Here is a 20,098-nt window from a genome sequence, read left to right on the forward strand (position 1 = left end):
AAAGGAAAAGGACAAACGTTTCCAGCTTGATGTACAATATAATGGGCTGACTGACATTGCAGATTTGGGGATATTTTCAATACATTAGAAGGCATTGGAAGGATAGGTGGCCTGAAAATACCTTGGATTTATGTTACTTTTGAAAGTGCCGAGGATTTGGCAGATGTTAACTTACCTGGGTACCTGGGGCAGGTACGAGTCACAGAACAAACGCCTGTGCTGCAAGGAACTCGAACCCAACAATTTCCGTCTCTCTTGCGAGTGGCGATCCAAAGAGGACCGCACAGTAATATTATCACTTAGGGCTTGGGATTGCTTCACACACTCTTCACTGAGCCAGCAGCTAGCTTCCAGCTGCTCCAGGTTTTGCTTGGCTTCCAACAGCTTCTGCTTCTTGACTATCCTTTCCAGCCGGAACTTGACCTTCTTCCGCCTTATGTTTCTTTCGGCCTTTTTTAAGGAGTACCTTTGCAAGAGCTCCAGCTGCACCAGTCTCTTCTTGTTCTGCTGTAGCAGGGAAAGGCAGGTTTCCAGCCCAGTGGTGCTCTGCACCTCAGCCTCTGCACACAGCGTAGGCTCTGTTTGCACTGCAAACTCCCTCTGCTCTTGCTGAAGAGCAGCCAGACGTTTATTCTCATTTATAAGCCACTGCTGGTCTGTAAACAAAACAGTGATTGAAAGAAAGTAAAAATCATAGGAAAAACATTATTTGTTGCTATCTTGGTTCTTAATTTAATCAGCCTCTAGAGATCATTTGAGAACAGAATTTCTATGCATGTAGGGTAGAGACGTGACAAACTATTTAAAGAAAAATGTACTGTTGCTCTACTTCATTGATAACTAAAAGCCTCTTCATTGGGTTAAGGACTCAGGTAGCAACTGCAGAATATAAGCATGTAATCATAAAATTAAAGAATCATTAAATGGCTTGGGCTGGAAGGGACCTTGAATATCAATCGGTTAAATGTGCACAAAATAAAACAAATACTGTCATGGCAAAGATGCAGGTGAAGCAAACGCAACCTTTAGCTATTATGACAAACAGTTCAAAAAACACAAGCTCACACCACCAGTCAATGTGTATTTTTCACAGAATTACCATTCTACTCCACAAAAAGAATTAGATTCTCTGCTTCCGTTAATGACCCCTGCAGTTCATAAATGCCAAATATGTTCACACACCAAGTGACTAACCTAATTTGATAACAAAATATGTTATCTCTGCTTACACACTAAATATTCAGAGCCTGATCTTTGCAGTCAGTGAGGATGCAGTAGAGAACAGAACCATGGTGATTTATTTTAAACCCTGGATGCAAGAATACTTTTATTCCATGCATGGGATGGATGTGCTTATTGGTTTTTCAGAGCACACCAGCTTCAATCTGAGCTATGATGAACTGTAACAAAACAAGAGATTATTGAGATCAACATGACCAGGTTGTATCTGATGGCTTGAACCTGTTCTCTTAATGAAGCAGATTTTTTATGCTGCTATAAAAACATACATATTCAGCTCTCAAAGCAAACAAACAAAAAAATCCATTGCTGAACAGGCAATGTAAAACCTCAGGCCAGGTTCCTTTACAAGTGGAGCATTTCTCAAAGAACCAAAGTTTCCCAAAGCACTGCTGTCTTACTAGCAGCATTTTTTTTTTTTTTGGCTGAACTTAGTTTCAATGTGCAGTCCTTTACTAAATAAGCAATGTTTCATTGCTTATTCAGGAATGTAGGAATTAAGAGGTATTTATTGATGTGATGGATGAGGGCTTCCTGCAGCTCTGCACACCTGAGCTGCCAGAGAGGAATTTGGGGCTCTGAAGGTTTCCCTAGTGCAAGAAATCATTAGTGCAGAGACATTGTAGGTATCACTTGCTTGATGAATACTGATCTCGTTAAACACTCTTCATTAGTGATCCCCACCACAATGAGTCTCCTGTCCTGCTTATATTAGCAGCTCTGCATAGAGCACATGCACAGAGGTAGGAATTCCAACTCTATGGTTACTCTATGGATAAAAGGGAAGCATTTTTATCATTATTTTAGTTATTTTTTCTTAATAACATTTTTCGTTTTCACATACAAAAACCTTAACTTTGTTTCCAGATGTGTTCTCTTTAGTGTGATTTTAGCAAGCAGAATATTTGGCAGACCAGTTTCCCTGCAAGAGAGCTGCAAGTTTAAGATGCTAATTAATCTCTGCTCAAAACCTTGCCTCTGTCAGGAGCTGAGCCATAGAGGGCACAGAAAAGGCGAAGAACTTTGGTGGGTTGCCAAGTAAAGAATTGTATTTGGCTGGCAAAAACTACCTGCCTGGCTAAGCTTTGCATGAACACAGTGAAAACAGCAGAACTAGAGGGAAGCAGAGAACAAGTCTGCAGAGCAACAAAATAAAGATGTTTTGAGGAAACTCTCTGGATTTTCTGTACTACCTATATATTCTTCTGCTATATCCCATCAAAACAATTTCCTTTTAATCTCTTCGTTGTGGCTGGCATAATTAAAGGATAGCTGACTGCATAAGTTTTGGTCTGAGACCTTCCCAAAAATTCATGGAAGTTTTCTTCTTCCAGGATCAAACAGCAGATTTTGCCAGGTGGGAATGACACCTTTGTATAGGCACCCTTTGCTTATCAAGAAACCTAGATCAAATAATTCATCAGAAGACACACTAGAGAACACCAGAACCACAGCTGTAGGGAGGCAGGATTGGGATCAGCCTGGGAGAGGAGGCTCAGAGCCACAGGGGAGTAGCTGGTGCTGTCCCTCCCAGCAGTGCTAATGACCTGCAGTGCTAATTAAACAGTGCTGCTGGAGCACTGCAAAGGAGGCCCTATAGCTCTGTTAATCAAGGCTCAGTAACTGTTCTCAAGGGAAAGGCAGTTGTAGGAGAAATCCAGTAATTAGCCATAACAGAAGTTCCACTCATAAAAAAAAAAAGCATCACTAGCACAAAAATGAAAAAAGGATGAAAGTATGCAGTAATGGAAGGGAGTTGAAGCAGGGGAAGAGGGGTACCCACTTTCTTGGATTTGCTGGTTGATGAGTGCTTGGTCATTTTCCAGTTCCCGCTCTGCTTTGATCTGTCCTCTCAGAATCTGCTGCTTTAAATCCTCAACATAGAGCTGCTGTTGTTGAATTTGTTTTCTGTGGAAAGCTTCCTGGTCTCTCAGTTTCTGCTTGTACTCTTCATGCACAGCATCTATTTCTCTGCTGTTAGAAATGTTGACAGTGAATTTAAACCAGAAGCAAATATTCTTTGTAATGAAACCAGTCATCTTACTAAAGAAAGACGGACAATGTTAGTTCAATAAGGGTGCATTTTGACAGAAACTCATAGCTGTGTATATGCATGTCACAGCAGGCTGCAAGTCTGTAAGTGTCATAAATGCCAGAAAACATGAAAGCTCTAGTAGTGAAGCAAGTAATTCAATTGCCAGAAAGATAATAGCAAAAAGAATTTTTAAAAATATTGTCACTTTTCATTTTGCTGTACTCTTCCATAAATGAAACTGGGGAGGGGATTGTTTTTTAAATGATAAAATTTTATTACCACTATATAAGATACTTGTCATCTAAGTACTTTGAAGTGCTTTACAGAAATGACCAACATTCTTTATTTTCAGATCAAAAACTCCAACTTAGAAATATTTACAGGCATTGTCAGGATTACACCAACAGTCTCTGGCAGTGCCAACGAAAGACCTTGATCACCCAAATCTCTGTTGGATGCAAGAACTATATCAGGTTACTGCTTCTATATTTGGAGCAGAATTGGGATCAGAAAAGTGACTAGCCTGTGAAAAACTGCTTTACAATCTTCTCCAAGATGTTTGGTTTCTGACTGTGTGCCAAAATTTTACACACACAGAACAACAATCAAAATAGTATCTCTTCTTACCATAATGCATTATAATATTCAAGATACCTTAGCCCTCTGAAAGGAATATATATTCTGCTTTTCCACATGCTACCATCAAGAAATTATCAACATTAAAGTTAGATCATATCTAAATGTGATATACGATCTTTGATTGCTAAACACTGCATTAGTATATATAACCTCAGAAAATTAAACTTTTGAGTCTTGGAAAAAATGTTTTTATTACATTTTAATAAGAAAGTAAATAATGTATTTATAATACTTCTAAAGCAATAAAAGATGCCAGAACTCTAAATTAGAGTCCCTGAAGGTCAAAAAATCTCCAAAAATATAATTTCAAATGAAATCTTTGGAAATATCATGTAGTTTGTAAAATCACTACCAATACAATGTCATCTGTATGAAAAGAGTGTTTGACCTTTGCTACACAGGAATAATTTAACATCTCAATTTAGAACTGTAAGCATGTGTTCAAAGCAACCATTTCTACAGTAAAAACTTGATTTTGTGTGATAGTTTAGTAGAAAGAACAGATGAAATAATTGAGCAGCAAAAATCTACAAATCTCCTGGAGTACCTTTACATGGTACATGCATTGCACTTCATAAGAAGTAGTAGGAAGGTCTCAGTACAGAAAAGCTTTAAGATTTTCAATAATTTACAGTATTACTATGAATCTTGCTCACACAAGAAAAACGGAATTCTGGTTTTTTTTAATGTTTATGTAAATGTAATGCTGAGCGTAACTGAAAGAGAATATCTTCTGTTCAGTTGTCTGCCATGGTGCAAACACAGCACAAACTTTGCTGCTGCCATCTGCTAAGTGGTTTGCGTCCATTTGTCACCTACACAAACAAATGGTAAGAATATGCAGGTCCAAGATCTCTTTGTCCTTGGCTTGTCTCCAAAGATGCCAGTACCCTGTGATTTGTAATTTTTTCCCTCTCAGATAAACTTTAATTGATCTCCAGGAAGTAGAAGTGGGATGCCTCATTTCTCATTCAGCTGAAGTAGGTTTGAATTGACACTTCCCTGCAGCACTGAAATGCTCCTATGGCGATTACAAACCTCCAGCTGTTCAGGTATTTGTAACACCACCAGCCACAGAGGGACAAACTCAGAGGTTAAAGAAAGACTGGTTCACTAAAGAAGAACCACGTTCCAAACACAGTATTGAACCTGAAGTATCTTGTTAGGAAAAGCTCCCATGGTTTCAATGGTAACTCTCAGGAAGGCTTGCCCTAAATGCAGCTTTGAGGTTGCCTTCCATATTTTCTAATGGAGCAGCTGTATAATCTGGAGGTTAAAGTACTGATGTGGGACAAAACACTTCTGATTTTGGAGCAGTTACATGACCTCTGTGCTTTCACACCCTTGGCCTGCAAGGTCTTCAGGACGAGGAGAGCCTCTGGATGCCTATGCACCAAACCTAACGGCCTCTCTGCAGCATCTGGTGACAAGGTAGTCTTTAACCTGTTCTACTAACAGACATATGAAAGCTCTGGTTCCTGTGGTGGTATGAAAGTTGAAAAATATTAATCTAAATTGTTCACTGGTCTCACATGACCTTGGGCAAGTTGCTTAGTCTGAGACACGTGTGAAAGAAGTAAATGATATTCATCCAAGAGAAGTGATGGGGATCCATTAGCATTATCAAATATCAGAAAGTCAAATATCAGAAAAGCTGATTTCCATTGATTTATCATTGTTAGCATCATTCTGCATGAAACTGAGGAAATGGAGTAAATCATTGCCAGCAGGCTGAAAAGAAGCATGATACTAAAATAGTAGTGAAAGAATTCTTGTTCTGCAGCTGTTTACTAAAACTAGATAAAATTCTTCTGATAAAATATCTCTCATTCTTCCTAACCATGACTTTTAGCTGTCAGCCAATCATCCCATAAAATTGACTTATTAGATTTCAAACTGCTTACAAACTGAAACCCAGAAGATTTAACAATTTAACAAGAACAAGATTTAACAAGAACAACTCCGTGCTGCATTTCAATCCAAAGACCTAACAATGCCCACAGGGGTGGTTAGGTAACATCTGTTTACAGCTGTGAGAGGGTCACAAGCTTTTCCTATACTTTCCAACCTTGCTGAAACCACACCCCACCCCACATTATAAAGCAACAGAGAATAGGCAATACAAACAATGCACGTGGCACAGTGCTGTTTGTTCTCAGCAGCACTAGCATATTCCCTCACGTGTGTAGCAATGGCTTTTTGCTGAACTAACACGAAATTGTGAGATCCTTTCCAACAGCTGTGTGTGTTTGCACACAGAGCATAACACGAGGCAGGCCAAACTGATGGTATTAATCACAACTCCATATTATGACTACACCCCAGAAAGGCAGAGACCAGAGGAAGAGCCATACACCACTTTAAACCTTGGAAAAGCTAACACAGCACAGCAATCGCTGCAGTGTTCTTTCTGCTTTTGTTCAGGTGATGTAGCTAGCTGGTACAATTCTCCCTCTGTAAGGTTAACAAAATACTCCCTCTGTAACAAAATACTCTTGTTCCAGGTATATATACAACTTGCAGTTCTGCCCTTATTTCCGTGTCTCTGCTTCATTTCCTAATTTCTAGTAGTATAAAACAAAAATCAGGCAGAGCAGTAAAGCCAGGTCTGAATACAGAAACTGAACATTAAACAGCTTTTTATGAAGCTGCTTCTTACGGACAGTTTTCTGAAGTGGAACAAAAATATAATGACAATCCATGCAGAGCCACTTACATAATACACAAATGCAAGAGGATGTTTTCCCTCTGGCTGTGAAATACTGGCTGTGAGAGTAGAATTACTGGCCAGTTTGGGATACAGATCTGTCTCCCACAGAAACTGCTGAAACCAAGAACATGAAGTCAGAATGCTCCCTTTCTACTTTTGAACATGCTATGTCATGTCAGCACACTTCTGCTGGTTTGTGAAAATAACATGATAAACTAAACTAAAAAAGGACATGACAATGGCCCAGAAAGAAAATAACAGCTTCACACACACTTCATAGTTAATTCACCTAATAAGCAATTCAAGGAACAATCAGTTTGTGTAATATATGTTTGAATGACTTAACTACAACCAAGTATCAATCCAGTTAACATAGGAATTTAGCCAAATTTTGTAATAAGTAGGAGAGATCAGTAATTTTTTCACCTAAAACATCTTAAATCAGATGTACTGTTAAATTTAGACATGAAACACTGGAATGCTATGAGATACAGCAAAAAATCACAGCATGCTATTGCTCATATTCCTGCTTTTCCACACAAGCAATCTGGACTCAGTACAGTTCTAGGAGGAAATAAAATAACCTCAGGACAAACATAAAAGAAACAGCTTCATTTCTGTAGGTAACAAGACACACATGGAATCTTGGTTCCACAGGACCAGCATACTCTAGCATAAAGCATATAAAAAAAAGCAATTCTGCAGAGAATTTCATAAAAGCATGCAGATTTCTGGGTGTATCAAATGCAGCAAGAAGTGTCAACAGTTACCCCCTCCTCCAAGCAAACCATTAAAAGCTGCAAGTAAGATGACAACAAAAAGATACCAACCCTAAACTAAAGATAATCACAAATTACTGAGAAAACATTAATATGATACCGATTCTGCTGGATTGTTTTTCCATCTCATTTTTCTCTCCAAAGTTTGCACGGTGCATGCTAAACGAACCATCTGTAAATCCACATTTTTTTCCAGCCGGTTTTGTTGTCAGCTCTCTGGGATCCTATTGTGCTCCTAATTCTCCTCCCCTCTTCCCCAAACACTTCTGCTGCTGATGCAGAGGCTGGCGGCTGCTACAGCATAATGCAGCTTCCAGTAACTATGGCAGCAATAGCTCTGAATACCTGCTGCAACAAAATCCTAAGGCTCAGATAGAGAAACTACAGTGAAAAATAATTACTTGTGGTAAAAGCTGAAATTTGCCAGTTTTCTCAAAGAAAACATCAGTCAAGTTAGCATCCCCATCTTTTTGACTGCCTATTGTTCAAGTTCTATCTGTCTTTTACAAATTATTTTTCCCAAGGGAAAAAGAGTTAAAAATAAAGCTGAAAAAAAGATGTTGGCAAGGCATTTTGTGCCCTTGCAAACCCCACACTGAGAGCAGTCACAAGTTAGAGTTACAAGCCTATCCACTAATACACATCTACACAACTGCTCCCACCTTCTCCAGCTCTATCCTCCCCCTCTTGCCGCGTCCAATCCGGGGCCCTTCCCGCAGGGGCTCAGAGCAGCAGCAGCAGCAGGAGGAGGCACCACGCAGCTGCACAGGATCTACATCTGCTGCTGCCTGGCACAGGGGCCCAAACCTCTCCCTCCTCTTCCCTAAAGCAAAGGGAAAAGCTACGGAGGGGATACAAAGACCTTGTATTGTCACCTCCTTCAGCGTCCCGAAGGAATGCCACTCACAGAATTCAACCCAAAAGCTGGGGAGTGGTGGGCAGGAGGTGGGAGCCAGAAATCAGTCAAAATGGCCAGCAGAGTCAGAAACCTCTAGAAATAAGGGCTCTTTGGAAACATACACACATAGTAATTCCCTTCACAGAAGTTGCCATCAAGTGAAGTATCATTTAGATTTCTGATTAACTGGTTCGCTCAGAGAAAAAGCACACTGTTCTGTTTCACGTGTGGTTTTCTTAGCCTTATGTAAAGGCTAAAAAATGCAAAACCTCTTTTTCTTTGACAAGGCCCCCAAAATAACAGTAAAGCAATGATTTATTTAAGGCACCCCTTTAAATACATCTCTAAACCAGACCTCTTTTTGGCCAAGAGTCACAGGCACAAGACACAGCAACATTCTCCAATAAAGGCCAATGCTGCCTTTTTAAATTCCAGTTCAGCTAACACAGGTTTTCCCTTCACAATGTCAGTTATAAATAGAATTAGTTGTCCTGCTAATCCACTATACACAATTCTACTGTAAATTGTAGAGTTGCTGTAACTGACACAGTGCATTTCTCTGTGAAACAGAATATTTGAGGTATCTTTTAAGAGATGCAAAAATTTTCTTTAACCTTTTTGTTCTGTTTTTTGGTAGAGCATTTTGAAATACTCAAATGAAAGCTGTTAATGAGAACTCAGAGTATTTTGCAGATATTAGTTGGACAAGTTAACTATACCACATTAGAATAATAAATATGTTGGTTATACTGTATTGAATTCCACCCGCCCCCCCATTTAACAATGTTGGTATTTTCAAGGAAAGGGAGTTCAAGCATGTTCCAAGCAGCTAAATAATTCAATGTACTGCTATACCACTGAACGCTAATGGAAAAACTCCTGTGGGTTTTTTTTCTTAATCCAGCAAGACAATAAAATCAGAATTTTTATTTGTATGCAGTATGGTATTAAGGCAATGGCAGGAGAAAGACTTTTATTATCTACTTGTTTGTGGTGATGCTGTAATATGATGACTGATGCCATTCACAAGCCTTCTGTGTGTTTGCTGGCTGACAGCAGACATCAGAAATTGGCAGTGCTGGGACTCTTGTGAGTAGGGTCTATGAGCAAGCAACCAAATGAGAGTATAATGACTCACAATGCCTGAAGTTTTAATATTTGTGTGCAGTGATAGAAAATAGTTTTCCCTCTCATTTCTCAAAATATTTTAATGTACATTTAAAGGTTGAACTGGTAATTCAGCCCATAAAAGGCAGGTGAGAAAAATGTCATCATACTGACAGCATGAGAGATAAGACTCCTACCATTAATAATTGTTACTATAATATATATATTGACATCGTCTGAACTAAAAAACCCAGAAGAAAGTAAAGTACCATCAGGTCCTGATGAAAAAGGTACTTAAACCCATGGAAACTCAACAATTTCTAAATTATTTCTGTTTGCAGCTGCTGTGCTTCTTTGCACGAATGGACCACATTCTATGCTGGGATTTTTTTTTTTTTTTTATTTTTCCCTAAAGCAATTTTATTCTTACCACAAGAGAACCCAATTTATCCAAGCAATTTCCAAAATACTAATGAGTATTCCCAGTACCTACTATTGGCACAAAATCTAATACATTTAGGGCTCTTATATGCTGGAAATTGGTGGCAGCTTCAGAGTAAGCCTCACTCTAGTTATGGCTTTTAAATGCACGCTACACATGCAACAAAAATGCAAACTATTTGCACAAGATCTCATATGAAGAAAGAACATGGTTGCAGAGCCTTGCCTGTAACTCAGCTTTATGTACAGGTTCTTATTCCAATATGATAAACTAGTTTGAATTAAAGCTTAAAGTGTTAGCTTCCATCTCTTCTGGAGGAAATCAGTGTAGCACAGGAGAAAGGCAAACCTAAAGGTGTCAAAAATTTCAGCATGATTTAGACACATCAATAATCTTACCTTGGTTCAAGAGAACATTTGTTTTCTTCACAGTTTCTACATTTTTGACTGCAAAAATAAAAACAGGAAATCAAATATTTGGGAAAAAAGGCAAGAAAAATTCACTGCAGCCTATTGCACACGATGTTACTGTAATTTTCAGTACAGGAAAATGCTGATTTCTAGCAGCTGGGAGAGCACCAGGAACTTCCAAGGGAGAGGGGGACAGAGAACAAGACACACACAGAGCTTTACTTGGTCTTCTATTTTCCTCCAAGTATCTCTTTCTGACAGAGACAAGACCCTGCATTAGAGTGGACTTTTCTACTGGTGATCAAATAAACACTCCCTGTAGTCCACTTAGTCCTGTATTATGGTTTGTGAAGTATCTCACACACACGTTTTAGTACTTGACATTGACTTTTTTTTCATGAGACACCACACATATAATTTTATTCTTATAATATCAATCTTAGGCTAGATGTCTCAAGCATAACCCCCTCCATGAGCAAAACTTCTTGTCTGTACAGAAATACAGGCTCACAGGTTACTGCAAAGCACGGCTGAGTGGATCAGTTCAGTTTACCTATGCCAAATAATTATTCAAAAGGATAGTAGGACCACTGGATTACTTAAGGTGAAAACCAGCTATTATAAGATGTAGTTTACAGATCATTCCTGCAAGAGATGGACATTATAAAACCCAAGCAAATGCAAGAGCATAAATTTTCATTTTTACTGAAGTAGCCGTCTGAAATCCTCTAGGTAAGCATGAGGGTAATACGCTTGTAACATCCTGTCCAAGTGATTAAAAATTGCTCAACACATACAAGTCTTCTATCTGAGCATGGTCTGGAAAAAAAAAATCAATCAGAAATGTTCTGCAGTTTTGTCAGCTTAAAAAGGGAAAACCAAGTACAAATTTGTGATAAACTGCTCATAATGCTTCTGGATTTCTTCAGTTTTTTTCTAGATTCATCAAAAAAACTAGTGACAAGAGCTCCACAACTAATGTTTTTAACAACATAAAGAGGACCTTGGTGTGTACATTTGAAAGTCATTAGACAAACACTTATTTTTAAAATCATTTCTAATTTTTCCTAAGAAAAGAATAGCAATTATGTGTCAAACGTTCTTTAGTAAATAAACAAAATGAAGTAATATTTCGTATAGGCAGGTATCACTGCAGCAAATGATAAGCAAATGCAGAGATTGGATACCTTAAAGAGAACATATCAAACCACACTATCTAAGGTGGAAAGCAAGCCACTTGATTAGAAGCATGAAGAATATTTAAAACAGAGATAACATTTTATGCTCATAAAAATGAGCTTAAATACTTCCTCTAGAAAGAGATAAAAGATTCCCAGTATTTTACCACACCAAAAGCACTCTAGCAAGAAGCAGAACCACCAGCAGATATGAATGAGAAGATGGCTGTTTCTTGCTTTTAACAGGTTAATTAATGTGCCAGGTTGAGAGGAATTAAAAAAGAAAAAGAGCCCAGTTCTATTTAATTCAGTAATATTTTATTTTCAATGTTATGAACTGAAACAGAAAGCATAATTCATTTTCCTGATAGATATTAATCACTGTCTTCATCACACCAATCCTTTCCATTTCATAAAGTCTCTGCTATAAAAGCATACACTAAACACTGAGTATGAGCAGCTCTTCAACACTTTGAAAGCAGTATATGCCTTATTTACTGCTCAGTAAAAAAAAAAAAAAAAAAAGCAAGAAATTACATTGGCTTTCTGAGATGAAGGGCTCAATGAGGACTTGAACTAAAGGGAATTTATGAACAAACATTCTGATTTTCTCAACAAATTAGCAGCGAAAGTCAGTTGGTAATAACTGCCTTGGCTAAATCATATCCTGAAGAGGCCATTCTGTGCATTGAAGCAATAATATTGTAAAAATTATAAATTAGCTGTAAAACAGATGTCCAAGTGAATTGAATTAAGGCTGACAGTCTCATCTGAGGTACTTTCTTAATTGAGCATCAATAAATGATTTTGCAGGTTTGTTGCTTGTGTATCTTAATGCTCTATATTAGTCGGCTGGCCAATGTATTTTCTCTGATATTTTTATTTGACTACTTAAAAACATGATGGGACTTACTCTATATACCAAGTCCCTTATTTCAGACATCATCCCAAAGAGAAATTGTTTGTTCAGTTGCTTTTTTCTTAGTTTTAAACTTACTTGTAGAGAGAAGAAAGGATATAATGTGGAGAATTGATGCAACTTCCATCCAAATTGAGCCAGTCCAAAGCTCCATAACTCATAGTGGGTGGGGTTTCATTAATCTACAGAAAGCACACCACATAGGACAGGAATTTTAAAAAATCACAGCAACCCAGGAACTTCCAAGTTATCATTAATACTGTCATTGTAACTATTGTGCACAAGGCTGCATAGTACCTCCCATGTGACTTTATAATCTGACACTTAGCAAAATTGCAACATTTTTGTTACTGAGTACATCTCTTTTGCAGCTCTAGTTGAATGTACTGCATGGTTCATTAATCAAAAAATTAAGAATGAAAACAAACAGAAGTTAAGCCCCTTTTCTCGAAGTGAGTACAAAAGGATGTAGGAGTGGAAAGTAGAAAACATTAATACATGAAAATCCATTTTAAAAGGTAGACTCTTGCCAATAGCAGTTGAAAATATGGTTAATTCCTAAATGAGAAAACTTGTATTTTTAAAGTTAGGTTTTTAGTTACATTTGTCAGTCATTTTAAGAATTACCTCATTTCTTAAACATTACTGAACAAGCCAACCAAATAATATCTTACAGTAATTAGTTCCTGAGTTTAACATACCAAGAAATGTTTTGTCTATTCCTGATAGAACTGCTTTCAGAGTCAACAACACTTAAGTACTTAATCCCATAAATTTTCCATTTCTTCTAGTATACTTCATTCAAGACAGTGAAATGACAAAGAAGGAAGATAACTCAGAAAATTATCAAATGTGGAAAGATTCTTAACTGGTCTTTTCACTGCAGCATTCTACCTTTTTGTTTCAATCCTACTGTAGTCACGACTAGAAATAGGAAACACTAAATTATTCAAGAGATCTGCATCATCTTTTGCTAAGCACATCTGAAGGAAGTGCTAGTGTCCTCCCACAAGAGGTTTAGTGTCATTACAGACCATTAGATGGAGGAAATGAAGCAAGTGAATTTGATGATGAGATGAAATATTATCTTTATCAGGCCAGCTTTTAAGAAGAGAAAAAAGAGAAAACAAAAGAGAAAAAAAAAAGAGAAAAACAGTTTCAGAACTTACTGATCTTCTTAGTCTCAAGATAGCAGCTTCTGCTGGGTGATTGAATCTAAACTTATGAGATTTGCCAAGGACAACAAGGGCCCCTGTGAAAACAAAATAATTAGACATTTACAGAGTCATAATTCATCAAACTACTATAGAATAGTAGGTTAAAAAAAATCTGACCAATTGCTTTCTGTAAATCACAGAAGATAGAACTATTTTAAAAATTTGTCACTATGGAATGGCAGAATTATTGATCTGTAACGACAGCACCCAAGCAAACTAATCTTGGAGATCTCTGCAGAGTAAACATAACTGTAAATTCCCCGTTCATATTAAAAGCCAGCATGACCTCATGCCAAAACCATAACCAACCCACTGCTGAAAACTTGTTTTTACACTATATCTTTAAACCTCTAGATCACTGCAAATTCCCAGAAACCAGACTGTTACTTTAAGGAACCTGAAAGTATGGAAACCTGATCCATTTAATCTGAATTCAATCATTATAGCCTATGACTTAGGGGCTACCAGCTTCCAGCTAAATACATTGTGAAAAACCTGAAGGTTGTTTCAACCATATTATATAATTGCCAAAAAACCCTTTCAGTGACCAGCTGACTTAGAGTCAGTCCCACTATTTTCCACAATAAAGTCTGTGACTACATGTCTTCCCTTTTCAAAAACCTACATACTACTGTTGCCAAAATGAGGCAGAATATTGTCACCGAGGTTTTAATTTTACTTCCGTGGAGTACCTAATTTATTTAGCCACGGATCAAACCTTGTGGAGCTGGCAGCAGACTGAGAGATGTCTTTCTTTGACCTGCTCAAGTTCCATAAATTCTAGATCTAAACTGCATTGATGAGGTGACCATACTGCAGTGTTCATTCCCAGAAAACACAAATCGTGCCTTGTGACAGACGACACGACCCAGACACTTCACATCCGTTGACAGAGCAGCGCGCGCCTGGGACCGGCCGCAGGGTCACAATCCCGCAGTGGTTGTCTATCAAACAGTGATTCCTTTCAATCCACTGCCCCTGCAAAACTGCAACACAGAGATTACCTCACCTGCTGAAGGGCTTGGGTTTGCCCTGCTGTCCTCAGAAAGGACCACCACAGACTGTTTGACGCTATGCGTACTTCATACCCCAGAGAAACATATGTGCAAAACACAGAGATTAAATACTGCTAATAAATACTTAATCACAGAAAGAACTTACTATTGAAACTCACTATTGAAAATAGTGACATTGTTTCTGTATTTCTGGTTCTGGAAAACTACATATCACTTTCTGATTTGTGAGCTGATGTGCAAATTCTTCTGTTGTGTTGAATTTTATTAATGCCATTATGGCATTTATTGCTTATAATTTACTAATCTTTTGGCAGACAAAACCAAGCTTAGCAGAACTTAACGAAAGCTGAGATCCTGCAAATTTTCCAATTTTAGTAGAAAGTTTCAGTTCTCTATCATAGTATCTAGCTCCTGAGATTGACTACTAAAATTAAAAGCAGAAATTAAATTGAGTAAGACATATTCTAAATAATTTGGACTTTATATCTAAAATATTCTGTACAAGTATAGTTGAAAAGCATTTTCAATGTCTCGTGATCACTCGTGCCCCAAGTTTAGGACAGAACATCTGATAATTTGGATGTAAGATGTAGATAATTTTAAACTCTAGTGTAGCATTTTACAAGTAGGAAGAAAATTTTGAAGAGATCACAGTTTGGTCAAATCCAGTGACTTTTTAGCCTCTTAAACAAAAAATCCTCACATATTTTAGCAAACAATAATGAGTCTCTTCTACTTAACTTCTTCAATAAAGAAAGCTGACAAAAAGAAACTCTACCTAGCTGTTACACATGACAAATGTAAACCTCTTGGTTTGACCTGAGTATATGACAAATTAAGTTGTAATATCATTCTCTTACCAATGTCTTGATCTTGGTCTGAGTCACTTCTTCCAATTTTGGTTGTTCCTTCCTGAAACAAAAAAGAACTAATTTAAAAGTTGGTTACAAAAAAAAAAAAAACAACTGTGTATACTACTTAAAAAAGCTTTGGTGCATCATTTTAGCAAACACTTGAAATAAATTGTCTCTGAATTGTTTGAAGTAAATGCTGTGAACTCGTAATATTTCAGCCCACTGTCCCCCTTAGCATTGCAATTACTCTTCATCCTGCAGCTATGTCAGCTTCTGTGACTCCAGTAGATAAAGTAACCCTCAGTGGATGATGTTTGGACTGTGCTTGAGACCAATATTTTGAATATGAACATGCATCCTGATGCTTTGCACTTTTACTGTGAGAGTTGGTGTTTGCAGAAATGAGATAATGACTTTAATAAATATCCATGCAGAAAGAAAGAAGCTGCAAAATGATGATTCAATTTACCAGGCTTTTCTAATTTAGAAGTAACAGAATTCCTAATTTGTAAGGGCCCTTTGTCATATATTATGAACTCTTCAATTTAACTACTAAAGAAGAACTTTTTTCTGAAACTTAAATGACATCTATGAAGTCTTCCTGGTGCTTATGGTATATGGGCAAATTCCCAAACCTGAAGATTCAGTAACTTCAAAAAAAAAGAGAGCTGCCTAGAAACAAGAAGATTTGAATTATATTATGGGTCAGTGATGGAAGTGAGACAGTAGTTTTATGGTTGCCTACAAATACCAATTAAAAAGAGTTGTTTAAACAATAACACAAGAAAAAAACCTGCCAAAAGAGGCAATTAATTAAATTAATGTACTATCTGTCTATTACTTTCCATTACCAATTCTATGTTTTTCCTTAGGAAAAAAAAAAACAACAAGATAATTTCCCAGTTCTAAAGAGACACTGTAATTGGTTATGGTAAAGTGATTGGTAAATGCACTCTAAAATTACTTTTGTGGCAAGTCTTTCAGTTTTATTAAAATTAATTATGGACAGTAAACAATGTGATTTTGTATTCAAATTAGAACAAATTAAATATACTCTCCCCTCCAAGTGTATTGTAAAGCCTAGATTTAAAGATCAAGCACAAAGTAGTAATTGGAAGCCTGAAGACTGGGAAAACAGAAGCTGTGCACTACCTCAAGGCGCCCCAGTTCTGGGTAATTATGGGTAAATCCCAGTGGGTTTGTGCACTGGGCAGAAAGGGAATGGTTATCACAAAGCTCCTCACAGAGCTCAGCTGTCTGAACCAACCAATAGATCCCCCAGGCAGGAGCCCTGCAGAGACTTCATTTGCTGCAGAGGCTGAAGGCTGGGCTGTGCCTCCGCTTTGAAGCAATTAACAAGTTACATGCTCAGCAAGTTAATGTTCAACTGCAAGATATCCACCTGGGTTGGCTGTAACTTCTGGAAAACTTTGGTCCATGTGGCCTTTGACTCATGTCACTCAATCAAGTGAATTAGCAACATGCATTTTATACAGAGAGAAGTAAAAAGTCCTCAAAGTTCTCTTTATCAATTATCTTCTTCACTATCAATTATCAATATCTTTGGCAAAGAATTGTATAGTTACTGTAATTCCAAAATAAACTTTTTCCAAGTTGCTGAACTAACTCTCTGGTAATACAATTTAATTAAGAAAAGTGTGTTACAGCAGTATTGGCTCAGGAAATTCACAACAGCATCCAGTCAGTGAAGTGATTCTGGGTAAGTTTAAATCCAACTAAAAATTGCAGGTGAGACCAAAGGTACAGATATGATACAAGCAAACCACCTCAACTTGAGAAAACAAAATAAAAATAACCATATCCCAAGACCATGCTGATTTCATTTTTAAATGTTGTTATTGAGCTAATAATTGTCATATTTTTAGTCTATCCTGATTTAATATTGAGTATTCCACCTGAAAAAAGAGAAAGATGTTTCAGATGCAAGGGCTGCATAACCTGACCTGAGCACACCACAGCACATCTTCACACACCTTGAAGTGTTTTTACACTGTTACCTCTTCTGGCTGTTTCTCATGACTAGGGGTAGAATTCCTAAGGGACATTACAGAACCATAAAGAGTAAGATTGCTTTGCCCCTTCACTTCTGGAAGTACTCCAACTTTCAAAAAAGGTTATGAAGTATAACTTTCACTGAAACAATAAACAAATAGCATATTTTTAGGCTATGCAAAAAAGGCCAGCTAAATCACAGGAAAACATACATCTTTTATTAATGAAAGACAGAAATGAAGCATGGGCACAGCATCAGTTAGTGCAATTAATACTATGAAATATCAGGGGAGTAAAAGGGTAACATAATATTTATTTTGCATGATCTGGAAACTGCTGCTGTGACCTCTCTCTAAAAGTACAATGTAAAGAGCTGTTATATGGTGAAGCCTTAATTTGTAAGGAACCACTAATGTTTTACCTTCTTGCTGTTCAGATGAAGGTAACAGACACCAGAGACTAAAAGATGTAAAGCACAAAGAAAAGAAAAGGCAGCATCTAGAAGCAAAGAAAGAAGGGACAAAGATGTTAGTGTGACAGAGTCATGAATGACTTCAGAAGGTGACCCTTCAAACCATATTATGGCATTAAAATGAATATATTTAAATTAGGTGTTGTCAAAATTAGTATGGGAAAGTATTTGCTCTTTCCCCAATGGCACATAACAGAAAAACATTTAAGTAGTAGCAGTTGCTTTCAAGAAATATTTATTGTTAATGTAGGGTTGAGTAGTTGAAGTTGTATGTTGATCAGCACTGACATAAATACTTGGTCCCTAATAATTACCTAGCACAATTTCTTTGTGCTGGCATGAGAAAAATTAGTTAAGTTTCTCTTTCAACATGATAGAAGAACAGCCAGATTTCTGTTTTAACTATTTCTTGCCATTTTTAAGAGGAATAAAAAATCCTGTGTCCTTAAACTGTTAATTACCACAAAAATCTAGATGATGATTTTTATTAGGAGACAGATACATGATTTTTAACTGCATTTAACATATATTTCAGCAATGAGTGCATCCCTGTAGAAGTGCCTATCCAACATGCCTTTCACATTAAGCAGCATCAATATTTCAGTAATTTCCATTCATTTAAACAATATTAAAAATGTTGAAGTCTGGCCTAGCACTTGCCATATCAAAAACCAAAAAACCCCTAAAACTATCTGACCCAGCCATGCACATCATATGCCATAATGTGCAGTAATATACATACAATGCTATAAACGTTTCTTAGTGAAAGCTTTGCCTGAAATTAGCAGCTACACAACAAAACAATGTCTGTGAGGCCAGGAGTTCTACATGATCTTCAAAAATAGGCACTCAAGCAGTATCACAAGTAATTAACCTTCATGCTGCATACCTGGTATCTATATGGCAGATCTCTCACAGGGTTAAAAAGCAATGTATAGAAGTTGTTGCCAAAGTGAGTTTTGTTTCTTAAACCTTACTTTTATCTATACATGTACAAATATTCCAATCTTAAGTATACAAATGCATAATAAAATTTGGACAGTTGTCTGGAATACTTTAGGCACCATCCACCATCCTTTATGTTTCTACATATACGAACACATAACTGCCCTCATACTTTGTGGACTAATTTAAATATTTTGCTTTGCTTGTAATACAATATAAAATACTTTGCACATGCATTCATAAGGGATCAAATGATACTCATATATGAATTCTTCTCCGTTTCCAATTACTTTCTGCTTTTCCCCCTCATTATATCTTATGATCTGCAACCTTCATATTTTGATAGCTGTTGTTGTAATGTCACCCTCAGCACTCTCCATTTCCAAACAAATATTTTGAAATTAAAGGGTAAAATTAGACAGGTGGCCATATCTCACCCTGAGATGGTATAGCACCACTCCTGTGCTGAGGATATCATCATCCACGGCCATTAGATGAGGTAAATTAGAATCTATTGTTACTCCAGCTTTTTCTTTGTTGATGTCCACACTGTATTCTTCCATGATGGCTTTCTTGTCTGTCCACTTACTTGTCCAGTCTTTGGTCAATTGCTCAATCTTAAAGAATAGGAGAGAGAACTGTTTCACTTACTAAGCAGGATAATTTTTCTTTTTGATCATGCTAACAAATTATTTTAACTGTCTTTGGGCAAAACTTAAAGTCTACAAAAACCTTTTCAGGTTAGCAGTAATCAAATCTTCTCAATAATTTTGGTAAGTGTAGAATATTTTCATTTGAATAAATTGGAGTTTATGTTAGAAGGGAGAGACTGTGTATAATGAATTGCTCTGATATATTGAGACAGCTTTCAAACAAGCAGTAGATTGTGCAGGCTTAGTGATGCACAATGGACTGTGTCCCATTAAGGACATGAGACTTTTGTCACAAACTGGTAGAGCACTCTCAGCATGAATTAAGGATGGCAGTTTCCTGCGTCTGCAGAGCAAAAAGGAAAGGATTAAGACAAAAGAGTTTTCACTGTAGTTTCACAACTACAGCAATGCTATCCCCCTGGCCTAGTGGAGCAGGAGATAGTTTCAGCATCAAGTAAATCATACACACCTTCATTTCATTCTGAAGGACCAGCTCAGTCAGATTGCCATCCCTGTCATCACTCCAAGAGGGACTGGAATTTCTCTGTACAAAAAACAGCCACCAAGATCTA

The 20,098-nt window shown here is 37.2% G+C and overlaps 1 protein-coding gene across 1 annotated transcript in view; it reads right to left on the bottom strand.

Annotated features, from left to right (window-relative positions):
* The window catches only part of STARD9 (StAR related lipid transfer domain containing 9), a 97,374-nt gene that overhangs the window by 21,386 nt on the left and 55,890 nt on the right, over positions 1 to 20,098 (bottom strand). The window contains 9 exon segments of the mRNA XM_053980684.1: positions 176 to 656; positions 3,023 to 3,213; positions 10,248 to 10,295; positions 12,435 to 12,538; positions 13,526 to 13,608; positions 14,422 to 14,559; positions 15,450 to 15,501; positions 19,311 to 19,490; positions 19,996 to 20,070. Coding sequence (XP_053836659.1) covers positions 176 to 656; positions 3,023 to 3,213; positions 10,248 to 10,295; positions 12,435 to 12,538; positions 13,526 to 13,608; positions 14,422 to 14,559; positions 15,450 to 15,501; positions 19,311 to 19,490; positions 19,996 to 20,070 — 1,352 coding nt within the window.

Source organism: Vidua macroura, chromosome 6 (genome assembly GCF_024509145.1).
Source record: "Vidua macroura isolate BioBank_ID:100142 chromosome 6, ASM2450914v1, whole genome shotgun sequence".
Lineage (NCBI taxonomy): Eukaryota > Metazoa > Chordata > Aves > Passeriformes > Viduidae > Vidua > Vidua macroura.